This window comes from Ceratotherium simum, chromosome 8 (genome assembly GCF_057802395.1).
Source record: "Ceratotherium simum simum isolate JZ-2026a chromosome 8, ASM5780239v1, whole genome shotgun sequence".
NCBI lineage: Eukaryota > Metazoa > Chordata > Mammalia > Perissodactyla > Rhinocerotidae > Ceratotherium > Ceratotherium simum.
The window spans coordinates 83,806,057-83,828,136 of record NC_141907.1 but is presented as its reverse complement, the minus strand read 5'-3'; the positions used below and the strand labels follow the sequence as shown (position 1 = coordinate 83,828,136).

The 22,080-nt window shown below is 38.9% G+C and overlaps 1 protein-coding gene across 2 annotated transcripts in view; it reads left to right on the top strand.

Moving 5' to 3' along the window:
• Window positions 1–22,080, top strand: part of PPP3CA (protein phosphatase 3 catalytic subunit alpha) — a 320,879-nt gene that overhangs the window by 262,854 nt on the left and 35,945 nt on the right. For both annotated transcript variants that reach the window (XM_004431001.3, XM_087434642.1), the window contains exons 7-9: window positions 1,758–1,835; window positions 4,229–4,323; window positions 20,769–20,894. In XM_004431001.3, the coding sequence (XP_004431058.1) occupies window positions 1,758–1,835; window positions 4,229–4,323; window positions 20,769–20,894 (299 nt within the window). The remainder of the gene's footprint in view (window positions 1–1,757; window positions 1,836–4,228; window positions 4,324–20,768; window positions 20,895–22,080) is intronic.

Below are 22,080 nucleotides of genomic sequence, written 5' to 3'. Positions count from 1 at the left end.
TATGTCCCTTCTTTCAGGTATGTCCCTTCTTTCTCTCTCCCTAGCGAATTGCTAGAATGTTTCAGAACACACGCACACAAATGTGCACATGCACAAAGACTATTTTTGGTTTCAGATGCTATTTTTGCCAAAGAATTGAAACTGAGTCCTTTTTCACGATCAACTGTATGCCATCTTAATGATATGTGTTTCATGTTGATCCAGGAGTTCTTACAAAATCTGCAGCATAGAAACTATTTTCATATTCTCTTTTATAATAAATTATTTGAGTGACGTATACTTAAGTATTTCCCCAAAGTGCTGTTTTTATAATTGCTGGATTGCTTCCTATATGTTATGTAATTTAGGTTCTAGTGCGTATCTGCAGTTTGTTTATATTATAACGAGCATTGGTTTGCTGTCCTTTGATTTGAACTATATAAAGTTTATTCATTTTTATGACATACATTTATCTCATTAGAAATTCTTAGAGCCGGCCCTGATGGCCTAGTGGTTAAAGTTCGGTGCTCACCGCTTCAGCCGGCCAGGTTCACTTCCCAATCTCGGAACCACATCACCTGTCTGTCAGTTGCTGTGCTGTGGTGGTGGCTCACATAGAAGAACTAGAACAACTTACAACTAGGATAAACAACCATGCACTGGGGCTTTGGGGAGGAAAAAAAAAAAGAGGAAGATTGGCAACAGATGTTAGCTCAGGGTGAATCTTCCCCTGGAAGAAAAAAAAAAAGAGGGCTGGCCTGGTGGCGTAGTGGTTAAGTTCTGGTGCTCCGCTGAGGGGTTCTCGGGTTTGGATCCCGGGCACAGACCTACACACTGCTCATCAAGCCATGCTGTGGCAGCATCCCACCTACAAAATAGAGGAAGATTGGCACAGGTGTTAGCTCACCAGCAATCTTTCTCAAGCAAAAAGAGGAAGGTTGGCAATGGATGTTAGCTCAGGGCCAATCTTCCTCACCAGATAAGTAAATAGAAGAGGTTTATTTAAGGAAAAACAATTCTTAGAGCAGAGACAAGGAGATTACAAAGGGTTTTTCAAGTTTAGTTTGTAATTTAAATTTCATTTTTAATGAAGTTCATATCTTTGGGTTTGAGACTTTCTTAACAGACAAAATCATCTTGTTTGTATATTTGATATTTTTATTAAGATAAAGAATAAACCTTAAGATAAAGTTCTGATCTTATTTAAAGTACACATTTTAAAACCTTGTGAATTCCAGAATTCTGTTTAGATTTTGCATGATATAATCAGTTAATGTTTCCATAAGTAAGTTGACAACTTGATTTCCCAGAAGACTTAATTTCTCCCACTCCCTGCTCAGTCCTCTCTGTCATGCACTCATGCACGCACATGCGCACAAACACAAATAGTGCTATATTTGAGAAAATTGAGGTTTATAATTTAAATTCCATCTTCATGTTGTATTTATGCTTCTGTGTTTATGCACTTTGTGTTTAAATGTAGACTTGATAATATTGAGTTTCTCTAAGAATGGACACTTTTCTGGTGTTGTGATATAATGGCCTGTGTTCTTTATCCAGGTCACACACCTCCATTCCTTTCTGATTATGTAAAAAGTACAGCTCTAGGTGCTTTTTCTGCCACCGGGAAAAACCTGTCCTTAGAGCCAAGAGGCTTGTTTTGTGAATGATGTATGATTGTGCATGATCAAATCACATAGGTCTGGAAGTTAGAGATAAATGTGCTACTCCTGATGATTTCATAACAGATGCTTCTCTTGTCTTTTTTTTTTTGGCAGTTACCCAGCTGTGTGTGAATTCTTGCAGCACAATAACTTGTTATCTATCCTCCGAGCCCATGAAGCCCAGGATGCAGGGTGAGCAGTTTTGTGGGTTATGAAAACTGTGCATTGCCCCTTGGTCACAGCCCCTCACTCTGCTTAGGCTGTCAAGCTTCCCTTTTGCCAGGCTCTATCCCAGAGGGAATTAGATCTTAAAGTTGTCTCCTGATGACACAGATCTGGCAGGGTCCTGGGGAATCAGTGGCTGCAGATGTACTAGAAAGTCCCTGTAAGTTGTTCCATTTTCAGCTTGAACAGGTAAATTTTCAGCTGGCTTTCTTAAGCACTGTAAGGGCACCTTCTCTTATTTCTTTAATTCTTCCTCTTATCAACGTTCATAAGTGAGTAATTACCAGCTACTTTTCAGTCTTGGTTGGCAACGTGAATGAGAATTACACATAAATATTTAACACATATTGCAGGTTGTACTCTTGTTTAAAGAATATCGTTCCTGATCCCTGTAAAGTTTTAAAGGGCAAAAACAGACATTTAAATGATGGGGAAAATCTTATGTTCTAATAAACAAATGCATAGCATGGTTTTTTAATATCTGGTAAATTTTGAAAACATAGACCAATTTTAAGGGTTTAGAAAACCCTAAGACACATCAGATATTCTCTTTAATGGTGCGTTAAATCTGCGTTAGGGTGAAGTAGGCATAAATAATTTTAAGATTTGAAGTTCAATGACTTTCCCAGTAGGCTCCACCTAAAGACATTGTTTGCCTTCAAATGTTTAAACTCATTTCTTTATATTTTGGATTTTCTAAAAAGGAGGAGCACTTCCTTTTATAACCTGTGTGCTGAAGTTGGGACTATAGATGCCTGTGTTCTGAAATGGGCCTCTGTCTGTAGTGCCCCTGAATCAAGGCAGGTCCTGAGTTCCTTACAGAATTAGCTTTTTCCAAGCAGTCAGTCAGTGCGTCTGAACTGACCCAGTGTTATGTGCTCAGTGATGTTGCCGCTGATGTTTGAAGTAACCTGTTGATACACCCAACTAGTCAGGTCCTGGAATCATTGTTTTCACTCTTCAGGGCAGTGGTGTCCCCATGTTTTTTTGACTGACTGTTCCAACTGAACATTTTAGGCAGATTTATCTTAATTCCACTACAGACCTGAAATCATCTGCTTATTTGAAAATATGTTAAGTGCATCAATTAAAATCAACAAGTATTTTTGTCTAAAATGAGCAGTTGCTTGATTATCGGGGAAAGTTGAGATTATGTCATCCCATTTCTTTGTTTCTCTTTGTTGTCAAGCAGGCATAGCCAGCCAGAATTTATAAAGTCAAGGTGCTAGGATTAAGAGTATTAATGTCTTTTGCATTCTGATTTTTCCACCAACAAAGCCCAGTCCCATAAGCAGAGTAAACACTTATAGAACATTTCAAAAGGTTTTTAAGGGGATAGTTTCTTGTGAGAAAGTGGTATCAAAATATTTATAAAATTATAAATTTTAAGGTGTCTATGTGTCCATCTAACGGTACTCTTTGAGGCATCTTTAGAACCCAGCTAAATTAGGTGTGGTTAGCCTGCCAGAAATAACTGACATAGAATGCCCAAGGAATGATAAAATTCTGTTCTGCACTTTATAAGAACGTTTCTTAAATGATATTCCTGAAATCTGTTTCATAGACGTCATGAGATATTTTCACCCTGATAGAAAAGGGCCAGAATTTCCTGTATTTTTTGATTATTTGAGGACTAGAGTCCTGTTTTTATCTTAGTAGGAGAAAAGTCCCTGGGTTGTTGGTTTGTTTCCAAAGACCCGGCAGATGTTCTGTTTCATTACTGATTGATTTAATATTGCCGTGCTGAAACAATAGTCTTTGACCTGCAGACATCAGCAGAGATTGGTACTAGATAAAATTCTAAAGTAGAAACAGTTTCAATTCATAAAACCAATAGATTTAACCAGACATTCTTTGAAAAGCAGATCACTCAGTCTAGGCAAAATGAGTAAATATAACCAGGACAGAACCTTGTGGATACATAGAATAATCAGGTAAAGATTTATATATTACTCTGCTAATTCATTCTTTTTATGTCAAAAATATTGGTCAACTTCTGAAAAACATGGTAGATACAGGATTTCTTTGTGCAAAAAGTAGCCTCTGTCCTCTCTGGGGAACACATGGAAACGAGATATGAGTTTTCACTGCATTCCACCCTCCCCTAGGACTCCTAAACTTAGGAAAGACCTATGTGGAAATTGTACATATAATTGTAGGTTTTCATTGTCACCCTGGAAATGAATTAATGTCTCTGTATAACAGACTTTAGAGAGAAAAAAATTTGTTTAATGTTATGTAATTGGATCCTCTTTGAATGATAAAACTTAACTCATTTAAATTTCCACTTCTAAATCTATAATGTAATATCATCTTTCCTCTACACTAGCCTTGTTTTAACGTGTGTTTATTCTTTTTAGGTATCGCATGTACAGGAAAAGCCAAACAACAGGCTTCCCTTCTCTAATTACGATTTTTTCAGCACCAAATTATTTAGATGTATACAATAACAAAGGTGAGTGTTTTAAATCCTTCTGGCAGTCTTGTGTAATATGTATAATAATTGTTAAGCTGTTTTATTTTGGTTTGGTTTTAATTAAGCTTTTTTTCTTTTTTTCTTTTTTTTTTTTTTTTGGTGAGGAAGATTGGCCCTGAGCTAACACCTGTTGCCAATCCTCCTCTTTTTGCCTGGGCTAACATCGATGCCCATCTTCTTCTACTTTATATGTGGATGCCTGCCATAGCGTGGCCTGATAAGTGATGTGTAGGTCCGCGCTCGGGATCCGAACCTGCAAACCCTGGGCCATGGAAGCGGAGCGTGCGAACTTAACCACTATGCCACTGGGCTGGCCCCTAATTAAGCGTTTTTAACCATTCTTTTTCCACTTACTTTTTCATTTATTGTTTGATGCAGATTTTGTGATCATCTTCAGAGTAACAGATTCAGCTTGTCGGAGGTGGACCCAGGCACTGGTATATTTTAGCTGTTCTTCCAGGAGGTTCTCATGTACAGCAGGGTTGACAGCTACTGCTCTGGTAGAGATAGGCTTTAAGAGAAATAATAATTGGAAGTAATCCAAAATCATGCTCCTTAAGAGGGTTGTGGATTTAAATAAGAATAGTGCGATCATGCATATAACAGATCAAGAAGAATAAGCAAAAAGAAGCCATGGCTTGAAATTCAAATTCAAGTTGCATCTACTGAGCACCTAGCCTGAGTCAAATCCTGTGTGAGGCAAGTACATATTCATTTATTTTTAAAAAATTGAATTAACCTTCAAGGTAAATCTTATCCCTCCAACCCTTTTAGTATGCAGAGTGAGTCTCTGTGGATAATTGCCTTGCCCAAGGTCACTCAATCAGGTAGTGATGAACTGTGATCAAACCCAGCTCTTCTGGTTCAGAGTCCTGGGCTTTCTTTCTGAAACTCCATACGTGTGTGCCTCAAGACACCAGAAAACAAGAGGGCATCATTTCCTACCTGTGGGGAAGAGAGGAGGAGGGAGGGCCACGTTAACTTCTTTCATCAAGGTCGTCTCTTTATTCAGAAATGACGGGAAGTGTTATGAGTGTGGCAGAATTGGTGATAAAATGTTCAAAAAGCCTTTAACCCTAGTTGGCATTGGTCATTGGATGGTAGGGAGCAAGGGACAGTTGTCCCCACTTTTCTAGTTGCCTCATTCCAGGAAAGAGGTGCTGCCTTTAGTCCTCTGTGGCAAGAAGCATGCAAAGTAAAATAAAACATGTTCTTGGCCTGCCAAGTGCTTGCAGTTGACAAAGTAAGACTTTTAGGTGATTTAATAAAAATATAAGACACAGTGTTATTAAGTAAAACTAAAGAGAGGCAAACACTGAGTACAGTAGACAAGGAGTGATTTTCTAGAATGGTCGTTCTGTGGCCTTGTTTAAGGTGAAATATGATCTGGACATTAAAGAATGGTTTACGTTCGATTGAAAGAGGAAAAAATAAAGTCAAGGCCAGTGTTTTTGAAACTTTTTTATTTTTAAGCAACAAACACTTTTTTTTCCTGACAAAATCTGAATCTTGAAGCTTTTTGTATAAAACCAATAAGAGCTAATTCCCTTTGATTGGATGAGGGTTCCTCATTTTGCATCTGAGAGAGGTCCCCTGTGGCTCCTGCAAGAAATGCAAGAATGTCCCAGCAGGGCATCTTGCGTGTCCTGCCATGATCCTCTTATTTACCAAAAGTATATAAAATATGAACACTTATGTTTTTATTGTTTTGTGGCATTAAAACTTTTTTCTATTATTACCTAGTGTAGGGAGTGCCCAAATAAGTAATTTTTTTGACAGAGACCGATTGCTAAGTAGCATGTACTATGCTTGCAAGGTTTTAAATGAGTAAAAAAGTCAAAACAGTAAAAAAAAAAAAAAGAAAGAAAGAAAGAAAGAAAATTGAGATTTCACTCCATGAAAGCAGACTTGTACTTCAGACCAATAGCTGTTTTTCGTGCATTGCTTCTTTGTCTGTGGTTCTGATTTAACAAGGTACCAACTTAAAAACACAGCAGACATCAGCGCGTGCTGTCTCTGAGGGTCGTAGTTCCTTCACTGGGTCTCTTGCCTTCAGGGTAGATCATAGTCTCTCAGGAAGAGGGTAGAAGCGTTTCATTTTGGGAACATTTTCACAGAAGAAAAAGTTCTCCCGAGAGAAAAAGATGAACTGATAGGAAGAAGAAAGATATAGTCTTCGGTTTGAGCATAATTTCAAAAGACTTTTGTGTGATTCTCTGAAGCACTTTAAAGCTATTATGCTGACACTGCCTACTGTCTGTGCAGGTGGGAGTCAGCTATTCCCTGCTGAAGGCAGGATTACTGTATTTGAATAAAATAAATGTTAATGAGAATTTCAAAAGGCACTGCAATAAAACTGTGTTGCAAGCACCTTCAAAACACAATCAATAGAAAGATAGCAGTGAAGAATCTGTGCGTTAACCATTTGATGCTTAGAAACAGATGACCAGAAAGGCCTCTGGAATTATAAGCTAATAGTTATGGTACCATGTGATTTTTACATCTCCTGTGAATTAAAGCAGCAGTAATAGCTCTCTAGTAAAATGAAAGAATGAGAAAAACAGGCGCATTCTGCCATCTTAAAACCGATAATGGTTGTGTGATCAGCTTTACGTCTAAATGTCTGGTAGCTCTGATTGGTAGTTAGTACTTGCCTGCAATTAGAAGCAGCTTCCAGAAAGTGATGAGGACTGTCCGTGCCCCATCCCTTGGTGTGGCCGACATGAATTCACTCAGTTCTTATCCTTTCCAGTCTGCATGAACACAGGCCAACAACTCACCCATCTCCGTGCTTCTGTTCACTCATTCTGACAGCTCCTGCTGACTCCTGCAAGATGCCAGGGGAAGAGATGTAGATTTGTATCACAGCTCTGCCATTAAACAACTAGCTTATCTAAATTTATTGACATGAGGTGACATCTCTGTAAAATGAGAAAAAAATTTTCTTTTGTGAATAGTAGATGAAATAGCTTTGAAACAAAATTCTGTGCAGTATTGAAAAGCTGTCATCATCATTGAATATTTTCTGTTGCTGTTGTTATGCCCCGTGTCAGTGTGGGGCTTCGCAGAAGCTGTGGGAGAATACCCTTCCTCCTCGGCTTCTTCCTTATAATTTCACTCCCTGGGTCGATCTGCCTTTACGACCGCTCTCTCCACTTCTCTTGGTGAGCCCTTCACCTCAGCCAAATTGTTCTACTCATCGCCGTGAACAACTGTGGCTTTCCTTTTCTCTGCATCATTGCCCACACACTGCTTTCCATCTGGAATACTTGTCTAACTCTTCTCTGCCCATCCAAATGGACTGGACCCACGCCAGGCTGTGTTTCCGTGAAGACTTCTGTTGGTAGTCCTTCTCTGAATGCCTGCAATCCCAATCATTTGCCCTTGAACTTATCATTTCCTTTTTTTTTCTAGTTAGCTTTTCCTATATTTAGGATTTCTGTAACTTCCCAGATTATAATTGGTTTGAAGCAGGCGCTTTTTGATATACATTGTAAAGCCAGAAAGCGTGCCTTATACTTGGTAGGCAGTCAATACGTGCATTGATGGAAGCATTTTCTTTCTGGGGATTAATAGCAAGGCAGTGCCCCCCAGTACCCTGTCAGTATTGACCCACAGAGCTTTATCTCACTTTAAAAGACTGCTCTAACCAATGCTGATACCCTTTCCAAATTGGAGTTAAGCATTTGCTGAGCACTTTGCAAATTTGAATTGTTTTTCTCCTGTGAATCTGTAGCCCTAAGGGAAAAGCTATTTCATAATTACCCAAATTCACCAAAGACAAATGCAGTAATGAAACGTAACTTCTTCTTTTTTTTTTTTTTTTTAAATAATTTGCCACCTGTAAAAGTGACTTCAACCTCATCCACTCACCAATCCACCAAACCTTTATTGAGAACTTAGTATTTACCAGGCACCACGCTAGGTGCTAGGGACATAAAATACACAAGACGGACATGGTCTTTGCCCTAGTGGTGTATAATCTGGTAGTGTGACAGACATTAAATAAATTATTCCACCAATAATTATTTAAATATGTTTGGAAAATACTGCAAAGAAAAGTGGTAGAAAATGAGATTAGAAATTAGTCTATGGTGACAAAAGCTTAACTGACAAAGTTACATTTAAGCAACCTTGGAGTAAAATATCTCAGTATCGAGAAATACAGTGACAGGTGTGAACTCTGCTTTAATCAATTCAATTTGGCTGAAAACTATAATGAATCTTTGGGAAAATGTGTTTTTTTTTTTTTGTGAGGAAGATCAGCCCTGAGCTAACATCCGTGCTAATCCTCCTCTTTTTGCTGAGGAAGACTGGCTCTGAGCTAACATCTATTGCCAATCCTCCTCTTTTTTTTTTCCCCCAAAGCCCCAGTAGATAGTTGTATGTCATAGCTGCACATCCTTCTAGTTGCTGCATGTGGGACGTGGCCTCAGCATGGCCGGAGAAGCGGTGCGTCGGTGCGCGCCCTGGGTTCCGAACCTGGGCCGCCAGTAGCGGAGCGCGCGCACCTAACCGCTAAGCCACGGGGCCGGCCCGGGAAAATGTGTTTTAAACCTTGTTGTAAACAAGTAGAGCTCTCTAGTGATACACCTGTGCTTCAAAAAACCTACAGTAGGGGGCCGGCCCGGTGGCCAAGCGGTTAAGTGTACGCGCTCTGCTGCGGTCTTCCTCAGCAAAAAAAGAGGAGGATTGGTAGATGTTAGCTCAGGGCCGATCTTCCCCACAAAAAAAAAAAAAAAAACCTACAGTAAGTTACAGTGGGTTTCCATGTGGTGCCACTGCTCTGTAGTCTAGATGAGCTGTCATGTAGGTGGTGAGTAGATGGGTAGAGGAATATATGACATAGACGTAGAGAAATGTAAATATACGTGCCAGGGGTCTATACCTCAGTTCCAGGAAAAGCTACTGACAGTAAAATTAAGTAATTCCATAAAATGTGTCTTGGATTTGAGAGGAAAATCTAAATGGCAACCAAACTAATTTAGCAGTCAAGACCAGAGAGTAAAATGACAACCAGGAAACAAATCTGTTCAATGTTAAAGTAGGTTAAAGAAAAATGAGGTGGAAAATCAGGTTTTGAGGATGAACAAGCAAAGCATCATTTGGTAAAATTCTGAGATACCCCTTTAGATAGAAGAAAATGTATTATGATGTTTTGGACTTTTAAAGTAGGCAACTTGAGAGAATTACTTTGAAAAAGCATTTTAGTCTTACCAAACTTCACATTTGCAACATCCTCAAATATTTTCCATCAAAAAGTAGTCATGGACTTCAGGAAAATACCATTTATAAATAAAAAAATAATTTATGGCTTGGCATACCAAGGGAGGACTGAATTGCTACTGTAATGAACCCCAAGGTAGGAATCTTATTGACAGTCATGAGTGAGCATAGAGGAGCAAAGGCAACACGTCTGAAGCGAGCTTGCCTTCTAGCAGGAGCGCTCAGCCCTTGGTGGCACCATCAACACGGTGTGGTGTTTTCAGGCCCAGGTCTCGTTCCGCACTGCACCACAGTTCTCTCACATCAGGAGCTTATTTCACCATTCAGGAATGATTTTCACCAACTTAGAGATATCTGGTACCTGCCTGGTTCAGGAGCCAAATGCAGAACCAACTAGATCAGATCTTCCTCCTGGATGGGAGAGGGAGATATGTGGTCTCTGGAAGTGGGTAGAGTCAGTGCCCAGGCAACCCTGAGTAGCATCTGTGTCTTTCTCTACAGCATATCAAAAAGCTCACTTCCCTACAATGTTGCCCATGTGTTACAGCAAGGGGCCATTTCTGTACAGTCTGAGGCCTGTCTTAAGCATGAAACATAAAGCTTTCTTTAGCATTGACATAAACATTTTTAAAGCGTTTTGGGGGTCTTTACAGCCACAGGCATGTATATAGTCACTGGTTGCTTTACATGTCAGATAAAATTAATCCAGAGATTTTGTCCAGTGGCAATAATTTTCCCAGCCCTTACTTTTTTCCTGCCCTCTTCTCAAATCTAAAGATCCTTTTAATTGGTCTTGAGCAGCTGTTTGCCCAGATCGGTTATTTCAATATAGGAAATGTGAATACATACTCATGGTAGCATTTTGTTATTTGATATTTGCTAACACACTGTAGGCCAAGTATTTTTTTTTTAATACTTAAGCAAAACAATAGGAAGATACCCCCCCACAAAAAAAATTCGTTCCCGGGGCCGGCCCCATGACATAGTAGTTAAGTTCGCGTGCTCTGCTTTGGCGGCCTGGGATTCACGGGTTCAGATCCTGGTTGCGAACCTACACACCACTCATCAAGCCATGCTGTGGCAGCGTCCCACATACAAAATAGAGGAAGCTTGGCACTGATGTTAGCTCAGGGACAATCTTCCTAAGCAAAAAGAGGAGGATTGGCAATAGATGTTAGCTCAGGGCCAATCTTCCTCACCAAAAAAAAAAAAAAATCATTCCCCTTCATTTATTTAATAAACATTTTTATTCTTTAGCCTGATGAGTATTGATAGAATTACGCACACTAGGAAGATAACTTCTTCATAATGATTATTAAACCTAGGGCAGTTACTGAGAAATGTATGGAATATAAGAACTTATGAAGGTGCAAAGCAGAAACCATAAACAAAATTCTTAGTAGTAACTCCTTTTATTATCAATATAAGGTGGTAGAAAAGAAAATTATGTAGACATTTAAGATGGAAGAGAACTTGAGGTTAGGAAGTCTTGATTGGTTTTCAGGGCAATCACCGCTCTGAGATGAGTGGATAAAATTAACTGCAGAGAGGTTTCAGCAGAATGTCCTCTTTCATTGCCTTTTATATCCAGGACTCTGCAATATGTGGACTCAATCTAATTGTAATTATAATTTTCTATACCATTGTCATTATCATTGTCACTTTGGGATATAGCGTGGTATATTTTCTTTGAAGTCCTAGGTTGGTAATAATAGTAAATGTGAATATTTCCCTTCAGATGGACTAGCATGCTCTGCGAATGCTGTTTGCTTTATTTCTACAAGTAGCGTATTATAGCAACAACAGTAATAACAACTAACGTGTATTGAGCACTTACCACTGCCAGACACTACTCTACGTGTCCATGTGTAGATGCATTTAATCTTTCACCAACTCTATGAATTATATTACAATCTTGATTTTATAGATGAGAAACTAGGGCACAGAGGATTACACACTTTCCTCAAGGTTCATAAGAGCTGGTTGGGGACTAGCGCTGAGATTGAAACTCAGCAGGCTGACTCCAGAGCCCGCAGGCTAGCCTGTCTGTGCTCTTCTGCATCAGCTTTGTTCTGGGAAAGCTTTCAGGGCCATGTTTGCACTGATCCCTGTTCAGCTCATGGCTCCATTATGTGTAGGTGACTATTCTTCAGTAAGAGAAGAAAAGCTTTTGAAATGAAGAGTTACTTGTTATCACTTTAAAATTACATGAGTGTTATACATTCAAATATATAAATTATCAACAGAATAAAGTTAGCGGATCTTGTATATTATGCTAAAATAAATAATTAATTTCTCTCTTTAAAACGTATCCCCTAAAGTGCTGACACTTTCGCTTTTGTTTATTCAGCTCCACTGTGAAGGTGTCATTGCTGGAGGCCACTTTCTAAACAGATTAGTTTCAGTCCAGTTGTCAGCTGGCTTACATTTGAACGTTTAATTAATGGGATAGAGGGCCAAATAGAAAACAGAAAATGTATCAATATTTCATGTATAAAAATTACTCTCTATATATTTTAATTAAATTAATCTACACATAATCTATGTGTCTTTGTTCTAACAAATGACCTTCTTGATTTCTTAACCATCACCACTACATAATTGTAACTTTCAGCAGTGAAGTAATTGTGGAACTTCAACAAAGTAAGTAATAATGCAGTGGGTGAGGTAATCCTTGCTTTTCACAAAGCTTTGCCCATATAATTACAGGATTTCAGATCTCAAGTTATACAACACCTCAAATAGGGATGAAGACAGGAACTTGGGCCATGCTGAGTCCTCCATACAGATGCATGTCAGTGCTCTTCTGCTGCCAGGTGGACAGGATCAGGTCGGGGATACATCTTGAGGTGTTGCGTTGCGCTTTCTGACAGATGGTTAGAAGATTCTTACACTGCACTGAAACCTGCTTCTCTAGAAATCTAATTCTCTGTAAAGCATTTAACAGGGGGAAAGCAGGGACAATATATATAATGGTAAAGACATGGCTCAGTGGGTTATCACTTGCTATTGGTTATCTAGAAATTCTAGATCCTCAAGAGACTCTTGAACTTTACCCTGACAATGTCAGACAGTCTGCAGTGACATTACTTTCATGAAGAATAACGTAGATATCAAGTGGACGGGCTTAATGTTAAGTCAGTGCCAAGGATATCTTGGAGATAGCAACCTAGACCCTTGCAAGCTACAGCACAAGGCCTGACACCACTACAAGCTTGAGGTTGAAAAGGGGATTCTGTGATTGCACACAGATACCGCCAGTTTTCGGGGTGCCTCCCACTGGGGTGTGGTCACCCTTGGCATGCATTTGGGACTGGTATCAGCTGCACTGAGTGAGAGCAAGTCACGGGCACAGCGTTCACTGTGTGCATGCCATCGCCTCCAGCAGCCAAATCTCTCTCTCCCATTTAGTCTAGGGTTGCTTAAGCCTTGTGTTAGCATTGTGATGATATGGGTTAGAACTTAAAGGAGTGTACCAGCTAAAACTGGTAAGGAACTCATAACTAATTCATTCTTGTTGACTTAGCAAAAAATATTTAATGGAAGAAATTCAAATTCTCTATGTGAAATTGAAATGTTTGACTGGACTTGAGCTAATTCCAACGGTCACTTTTTGGTTTTTGGCCAAGATTCTATGGACCCTAGTATTTAGACATGACACATTAGATGGGAATTATAAAATGGCAAACTGTTAAAAATAGGTAGCCCTCCCCTGCTTGAGGAATTTGAAACTGAGTCGTGATACTTGACATTTTTCAGGTGCCAAATATTTTATCTGATTCTGTGTATTAATCACGTATATTATTTTATTCGATCTTCATACTTTGAAAATGACAGAGCAGGTATTATTATTCTTATCTAACAACTTTGGAAGTTAAAGCTCAAAAGAAGAGCAGTGTTTTCTAAGTTCACACAGCTACTATGTGACAGAGCCAATATTATTTGCACTCTTACCTATTTTAGAGACTCTTACAATTTTAAAACAGAGTTGAGCCTCCAAGTAACATATCACCTTGTTCCTAAATTCCTCCATGCTCCCTTCTGACTTCTGTCATATGTGGTTAGTTACATCATTAGTGTCCTGACAAATTATATGTTTTATGATTTTGAAAATTTTCTTTACTTTTTCTTTGCCTACTTGCCTTTGTTCTTTCTTTCCTCTCTTTCTCCATCTTGTCTTTCCTGTCTCTATTTCCTTTCCTTAGATCTTTTCTTCACCTAGCGCTATTGAGTATTAACCATGTGCCAGGTATGTTACCAAGCACTATAAAAGAACAAAACAGATCTATGCCTCCTTCCTCCCTTCTATCATCTGCCTCCCACTCACTTTACCAAAAATTCTATGTTTGAATAATGACCTGGGTCAGAATTTTCTAACACGATATTAAGAAGGGAAACACATAATGCACACACATATATTCGTAAGATTGGCTCATATTATTTCACGGTTATATCTGGTACGGTCTCTTTCCTTCATGTAAGGAAGATAATATCATCCACATTTTATGTAGGAGACTTGTAACAAAGTTAAAGAAGGTGTTATGGGGGCCGTGAAGGGTGCGTGGCCCAGGTAAGAGGAGCGGGCCGAGGGCTAGATGTGAGCATAATGGATTATGTATAGTAACAAGTGTGTGTATCTTGATAAATACAAAAGCATTAGCTCATAGCTTCAAGGAAATTCTATATACAGACTGTTTGTATCCATTAATAATAAAATATTTCAGAGTGATTGAAATTAGGTCATTAAATGGAAGTTACTGAGAATTTGCTGGTGAAAGACCCTGTGTTAAGTACTGAATCAAGCAGTTTAAGCACTAAATTTTTCAAGAAACTCATGCTGAAGATTATGACAAAATTACCTAAAAATTGAAACTTGAAGTCCATCTTCCTAATGCCTTGAACACTTACTTTGGGCCTAACTTTCTGAGCTGTGGCGTGAAAGTGTGGTCCTTGCTCACCAAATTCAGTAACCCTCAGGAATTAGTCAATTTCCCTTTACCTGGGTAACTTATAATAATAAAAAGGGAATCTTTAAAACACAACCCATCTGGCAAGTACAGGATATTGAGGGAACAAGAAAAAGGAGGCAAGAATTAGAAGTCAGATTTCCAAATGGGAAGAATGGTAGAGATTGTGTTCATAGATTATATAATATGTACTACAAAAACTTTGCACATATATGAATAAGCATGTATATCTTCCCAAAATCTTAAATGAAAATTGTACCCCAAAAACGTAATCTTTATGGGAAAATACAAATTTAAAAAATTCTGTAGCATCTCTCCCAGAATCAGAAAACCCTTTCATGCAGTGTACCAACATAATGTTAAAATACTGCCAAAGGACATTGTGAGTATGTAGGTCCTCCCTCAAAAATTTTATCTGTCAAACCATCATGCTTCCTCCTGTGTTGGTAGAACTTTGCTGAAAGAACATACTGATACTGTTTTTTTGCTAGGGTATCTGCAGGTGGAAAAATTGAAAGGAAAAAACATCCTGGGTCTATTAGGCATTTTTTTTTTTTTCCTGGATGGATTATAATGATTCTGGAGTGCCCCTGTTTGCTTCCCTCTCATCTTCATTTCTTTTCTGTCCCTCTGTCCCATCTTTTGAAGATGGGAGTGGATAGTCAATTAAAGTTAAGGAGATGAAAAATGTTAGTAAAAGGGTGAGAAAGAGAATAAAGTGTGTCCTTTCCATTCTTTTGGCCTCTCCTCTCCCCTATCTTAAAACAGCCCTACTGGTGTTGAGGATGCCTGAGGTATGTTGGGAGCTGACAGTTACTAGTCTAATGTCCTTTTCAGAAAATGAGCTTTTGAAATCCACTTGGAATGTGTTGAGCTCATGGTTTGGGGAGCTAGTGAATGCATCTTGCTAGCAATATTTTGATAACGTCTCTTAAATTAGAAGCTCTCTTTTGATCTTTCTATTTTTGTCAGTTACTCTGATGAGCTTTCCTGGTGATGGCAATTGTAAAGATGTTGAAAAATGTTATCAGGTTCTTATGAAATATTGGTTTTTGTGTCTTATCAAAATTTCAAATTTTAAAGTAGGAGAGTCCCCTTTAATTTACAGATTTGGACATGGCCTAGCACTTTAGCACAGGGTTTGGTAGACAGAAGAACAGATTAAGATCTAGCATCTATTCCTTGGGTTTCGCTGTATTCAGGGAACCTAGTTGTGTCATTAAAAATAATAGAGGTCCAGGGCCTCTTCCCCATTCCCAAGTAGGAGTAGTCCCTTGATTACTGATTTTATATCTTGTACATAAGCGTCCTTACATGCTAATGTAGGGTTCTGCAGGTACAATAAAAATGATTGGACTAAGTAATTGCATAACTTTAAGACCATAATTTTGACATCAGAGAAAGAACTGGCAGTCAGCCTCCAGATTTGTGGGGATTAGTATTCTTTCTATTATACCGAATTTCCTTCTGGCTATTCTTCACAACTGCATGTGCAACAGAAAAGCATTTGTATCTGTGCTGTCTGGTCTGCTCTAAATTATGGTTAATAAGGTAAGGCTCATATATATGTCATAATCCCTCTCCAGGCCTCTGATACAATTGTTATATGACATGCGGTCATGTGTAATTGCCAGCAGAACAGAGGAGTTTCTTGATGGTAGACTTTGTTCTTTTTTTCTCTCTCAATTTCTCAGACAAGGTCTCAAGAGGTGGTCTCGAGTGATTCTTGAAGTACTGCCATTTGTGTTGTTTATGTTGCACTGGAGATAAACGTCTTTCGGGGACTTTGGAGAAGAGCACACTGTCAGGGTTCCAGTGAGTTTTGTAGTGCCAGTGACAGTCAGAGGCAGGCGGCAGGGGCAGAGGGTGTGGGAAGTGGGAGATGAAATGTCGACTGTGAATTTCGTGACTGTAGATATTTGGAGCTGTTTTGGCTTAATTTTTTTTCGTGTATTTTTGTGAGTAACTTATTAATTCATGAGTAACTTATTAATGTAAGGTTATTAATTCATGAGTAACTTATTAATGTAAGGTTATTCGAGAAGTATCTTTGCATAAATATTTTATGCTACTGAAGAAAAAACAATACATATTGGTGTCTTTGCATTTTTAAGTTATTCCTTCTTTTAGTCTATAGAAAAATAAGAAAGTTCTATTAATAGCCTTTAGAATTACTGAGAGTATTAATTAATCATTGTGTTGATGATGAGGTCTTTGTTCCAGAAGTTTGTTAACATCATTCAGATCTGGAAGAGGTCTTATAAATTATCTAGATAAACCCAAGTAGTTAGGTGAGGTAATTGAGACCTAGAGATGTTAAGTGACCTCTGGGCTCCTGAGTAATTAATGACAGAATCCATCTAGCAGTCTGGGCTCCTGGCCTTGCAGTCCAGTGCTCTTTTTTTAAAAGAATAAATGTGGAAGGAGAATCTGTGTCCAAAACTTGGTAGACATTCAGTGATTTATGCAGTTAGGGTGAGAATCATGGAATACTGGAAAGCTCAGGGACTTCAGATTCAGGCCAAAACTGAGGTTTGCTCCTTCTCAAATTTGACCTTGGCGGAAAACTTAACTTTTGGGTTTGATTATTTTCAAAATGCAAATGATAAGAACCTCTTTTGAGGGATATTGTGAAGATTTGTGATTACATTTGTAAAGGACCAAATATAGTGATGGCGTATAGCAGGTGCTTAGTAAATATAGCTACTATTAAAATTTATTATTTCTGCTGTTAAGAAACAAAAATAAATTCTGAAAACTGCTTTATCAGTAGGCACTCAGATAAACTGTGTTGAGCCAATGTTGAATGAATAAATGCTTTATCTCACCAGCTGCAAAACAGAACTTCTGTTTTATCTATTGGACAAGCCTTACCCTCACTTGTGAATTTGCATCCTATTTCATTTTTCTCAAACATGTGTTTTGGAAAAAGCTTAAACCTCTTTAGTTGTAAATACCATATTCAAAGTTAAATTAGCGTAACAGCTAGGACTAGAATTTGTACGTTTATTATTTATGAGAGACAGAACGGAATGGTGGAAAGAGCCTGGGTTTGGTGTCAGTAACTTAAGCTGAGTTTAAATATGAGTGAGATCTTCCAGTTACTGGCTGCATGATCGCCAGCAAGTCCCTTCATTTCTCAGCCTCACTTCCTTAGTCTGTAACGTAAGGGCAGTCTCCCTGCTTCTTAGCTTTGCAGTAAGGATGAAATGACATCTTACATAAAGCCTCTCCCTTTCCTCCAGAGCACTGTTAGTTAGAACACTTATTTTCCTTCCTCCTGCTGCACCAACCTAATGCTAATAAAAAGTGGGGGAAACTTAAAGGAGAAATTACTCTTCAAAAAGACAACTTAGAACCTTAAAAGATTCTTTTGAAGATATGAGGATGCATTTCTGCTATGAATATGCAGTATTCAAAAATAGTAAAGACCTTTTAGACGGAGGCAGTACTCAGGTGGTACTTAGCAAAGGTGAGAGATACTTTGCCTTTCTCATCTGGCAGATCAGAAGTATTGGTATGGTAATTTGCCATGATTTTTTCATTTGCATGTTTTTAATATTTGCAAATGTTTAATACTTACAGGCATGAATGTATCCTTAGGCCGAATGACATATGGCATAAATGGTAGGATAATGTAAAGAAGAATGAGTTTGCGGAAATGTATGCAGGATACAGAATTCCGTGGGAAGAAGAGAATAATCCCTTCATGTCAATGTTGATTGCTCTGTGTGCATTTCTCATCCCCAAAGTGTCTGTGATTCCTTTCCCTGGAACTGGGTGGTCAGCCAGAAATATGATTCAAAGCAAAGACTGTTCTCAAGTATGATTTTAGTTAACTGTAAGCTGTTGAAAACATCAACATACTCTTAGGTTGCAATACGATGTATGTAGTAGCCAAATCACAGAAAACTACATATGCTCCCCGTCCTCAGCACTGACCAAACCCACCAAGAAGACTGTACTAGTTCTGGGCAGCACTTGAGCAGTGGCATTGCCAGTGTGGCATGCCTCCAGAAGAGAGATGAGCAGGATAGGAAAAGGCTCTAGAAGCCATCTCATATGGGGAGGAGTCAAAGGCATTAGGAAGAATTTTCTTGAAAAAGATTGTAGGGGAAATATCAAGATGTATCATTAGCTTCTGGGCATCTGTATCCGTGAAGCATAAAGAAATATAAAGCCTATTGTATGGTACTTGTCCTTAAAGACATGGAGAGAAGTTAGGCACATACATGTAGACATAGAATAGCTATGAGCAAAAGTGAATAATAAATGCAATATGGAGATCTAAGTCCAGAATTCAGAGGAAGGAGAGATTACATCCACCAGAAGAAAACAGAAAAGATTTCACTGGGGATAGTGTTTGGACTGGGCACCAAAGGATGGGAAGAATTTGGATATTCAGAGATTTCTGAGAAAATATTCCAGGTGGAGGAGAAAACATAAAGTTATGAAAGCAATGTTTTGTTAAAGATGTCATTAAGATGTTAACGCAGACATTAATGTAAAACCTGAAACCCAGCAACTTTTCAAAAAGTAGATTTTTAAGGGCTTGTTCTATTATGCGTAATCATATGCTACAATATATCCTTATGTAAAAATCAGTCTAAAAATAAAAAAGTAATGAAATGATTAATTTATTCTATATTTTAAACCCCTAAACAAAAACAAGAAAAAGCCATTTGACATCATCTAGGATCTGTTCAATAATCTCCACTAAAGTAATGCTAATGATGCCATGAAAGGATAATAAAAGTGTAATCTTGCCAAAGCTCAGGTAAGTATGATATGAGAGTATTGTTCTTAGTATTTAAAAGACTGTCATTCAGAAACAGAAGTGTACTTTTTGTTTTCTTTTGTTTTTGTTTTTGTTTTTTTTGCTGAGGAAGACCGGCTCTGAGCTGACATCTATTGCCAGTCCTCCTCCTTTTTCTCCCCAAAGCCCCAGTAGATAGTTGTATGTCATAGTTGCACATCCTTCTAGTTGCTGTATGTGGGACGCCGCCTCAGCATGGCCGGAGAAGCAGTGCATCGGTGCGCACCGGGGATGTGAACCCGGGCCGCCAGTAGCGGAGCGTGCGCACTTAACCGCTAAGCCACGGGGCCAGCCCCTAGAAGTGTACTTGTTTTGTATTTTCCCAGAAGGCAGAACTAGAATCAGTGAGTGGTAGAGAAGGTTTAAACTCAACCTGAGAATTTCGCACAACTTAAAATTTCCATAGACTAGATGACCCCATTAAAACAGATAGCTTTTCCTTCATGGAAAGTACTCACAGAGAACTGCTAACCCACTATCAGGATTGCTTAGAATGGATTTCTTTTTTTTTTTTTTTTTTAAGATTTTATTTATTCATTTTTTCCCCCCAAAGCCCCAGCAGATAGCTGTATGTCGTAGGTTCACATCCTTCTAGTCGCTGTACGCGGGACTCGGCCTCGGGTTGGACGGAGATGTGGTGCCTCGGGGCGCGCCCGGGATCCGAACCCGGGCCGCCAGCATCAGAGCGCACGCACTTAACCGCCAAGCCACGGAGCCGGCCCTTAGAATGGATTTCTGAATCTGGTTAGAAGTGAGACTCTTAGGATCTCTGGAACCGTAGCGTTCCACGTGGCTATGAATCTAATCCACAGACACCACACAAAGCAGAGTGAAGCAGGCAGATTGGGTAGTGTATCCTTTGCAGAAGACAAGGGTAGAATGAGATACTAACATATTACTTTTGGCAGATTCAACTCAAACATTTCACTTTATTAAGTCAAAGAACACAATCTGTTTTAAACTATTTTGTATAACTATTATGAAGGCTACTGGAAAAAAGTGTGCTTTTTAAAAGAAATATAAATAAATTCTATTCAAATATTTGAGGACATTATTAAATATATCAAACTAACTTAGCTATGTCACTTTTATTAGTGTCGTCAGATATCACACAAGACTGGAACATTATGGCTGCAAGAGGAGCTTGCTCCAGTTTCTGACAGACATTTGGTTAACTATTTTGTGTAAATGTTTGCCGAATTATAACGCCATTTCATATTTAATATCCATATAGTGTGCAGTTACATATTCCACCGAGTGAAGTTGAAGGCCATAAGTAATATAAACATTCGTGACTGATTTAAGCTATATGCCTTGATGTCTTGGAACTTAAGTCAAAGAGCTGAATTTTCCTGATCAGCTAAAGCCACGTGTAGAAGCTTGTGAGCGTAACGTCCTTCTTTTTGTGTTCTCAGCTGCGGTCTTGAAGTATGAGAACAACGTCATGAATATCCGGCAGTTCAACTGTTCTCCACACCCGTACTGGCTTCCGAACTTCATGGACGTTTTCACGTGGTCCCTGCCCTTTGTCGGGGAGAAAGGTGTGCTGTCGAGCCCTGAGAGGTTCTTAATAAAATGCTGCAGGAGGGAGGAGCGGAGATGTGGGCTGTCGTACCATGAAACACTCAGGAAGAGAGCACTGTGGCCTCACCAGTGAAGCTCACAGGGTGCACCATGAGAGAAGTGTTTTGAAAGTGTGTCACTGTGTATCCTATTAAGGAAATACAGAGAGCGAATTAAGGGGAAACCAAAGAAATGAGGAATATTAGAAGAATTTATGTAATCTCCTTAGACTAATACAGCTCTTTTAAAAATAACAGATATATAGTTTTAACTAGCTTCAAACTATAATGGCTGCCTTTTTTCTTACCCCTTTGTATCGTAATTCAAAAGTGGTATTTTATTTTACAAACTACCTCTCAAATTCAAAGGTTGAGATAGCCGTGCTTTCTTCACATTTCTGATGTTAATAATAGTCATTGTGTGATAGTGACTAACGGCTACAGTATTTTGAAAGACAACACGCACAACAACAAAAACAGTTCATTACAAATATAGTGGCCATTAGTGTGTTCCAAAGTGAGACAAATTTACGTTTAAAACTTGCCTATTCACTTGCCCCAGTTTTCCAGAAGAACTGGCCTTTTCTTTCCTTCCTTCCCTCTTCGTTTTGTTTTTATATTTTGACCTAAACTTCGGCAAAAATTTCACGGACATGTCTGCACCCACTGAGCTTGAGGTTTTGGGTGAGGAGGCCTCGTGGTGGTAGACGGGATCACTGCTCGTGCACCGTCTCACGCGCCGCAGGAGGAGGGGGATGGGCACCGTAGTAAGATACGAGTTTGCACATGTTTCAGAAAAATTATGTCCTGGGGGAGTGGTTAGAGAAAAGCTACACATTTTTCTGAAATATTTTTATATTAATAAATATGTAATATATTAATATTAATAGATGTAATATTTATCTTCCTACAATATTTCTTTTTTTTTTCTTTAAATGCCCTCAAATGATTAAACCAAGCAGTTATGAATTGTCAATGAAGAAGTCTTCCCTGTGGATTCCAAAATAAGCCACAAGTAGATTTTCGCAGTCCGGATAACTGTTCCCCCTCCTTGCACTGTCAGATCCTGACACGTGCTAGTCTCGCCTCTGGGCCTCTCTGGAGACAGAAGTGCTGCAGACCCTGACCGCTACTGGCCACTCTCTGAACACCCTTCCGTTGAGTC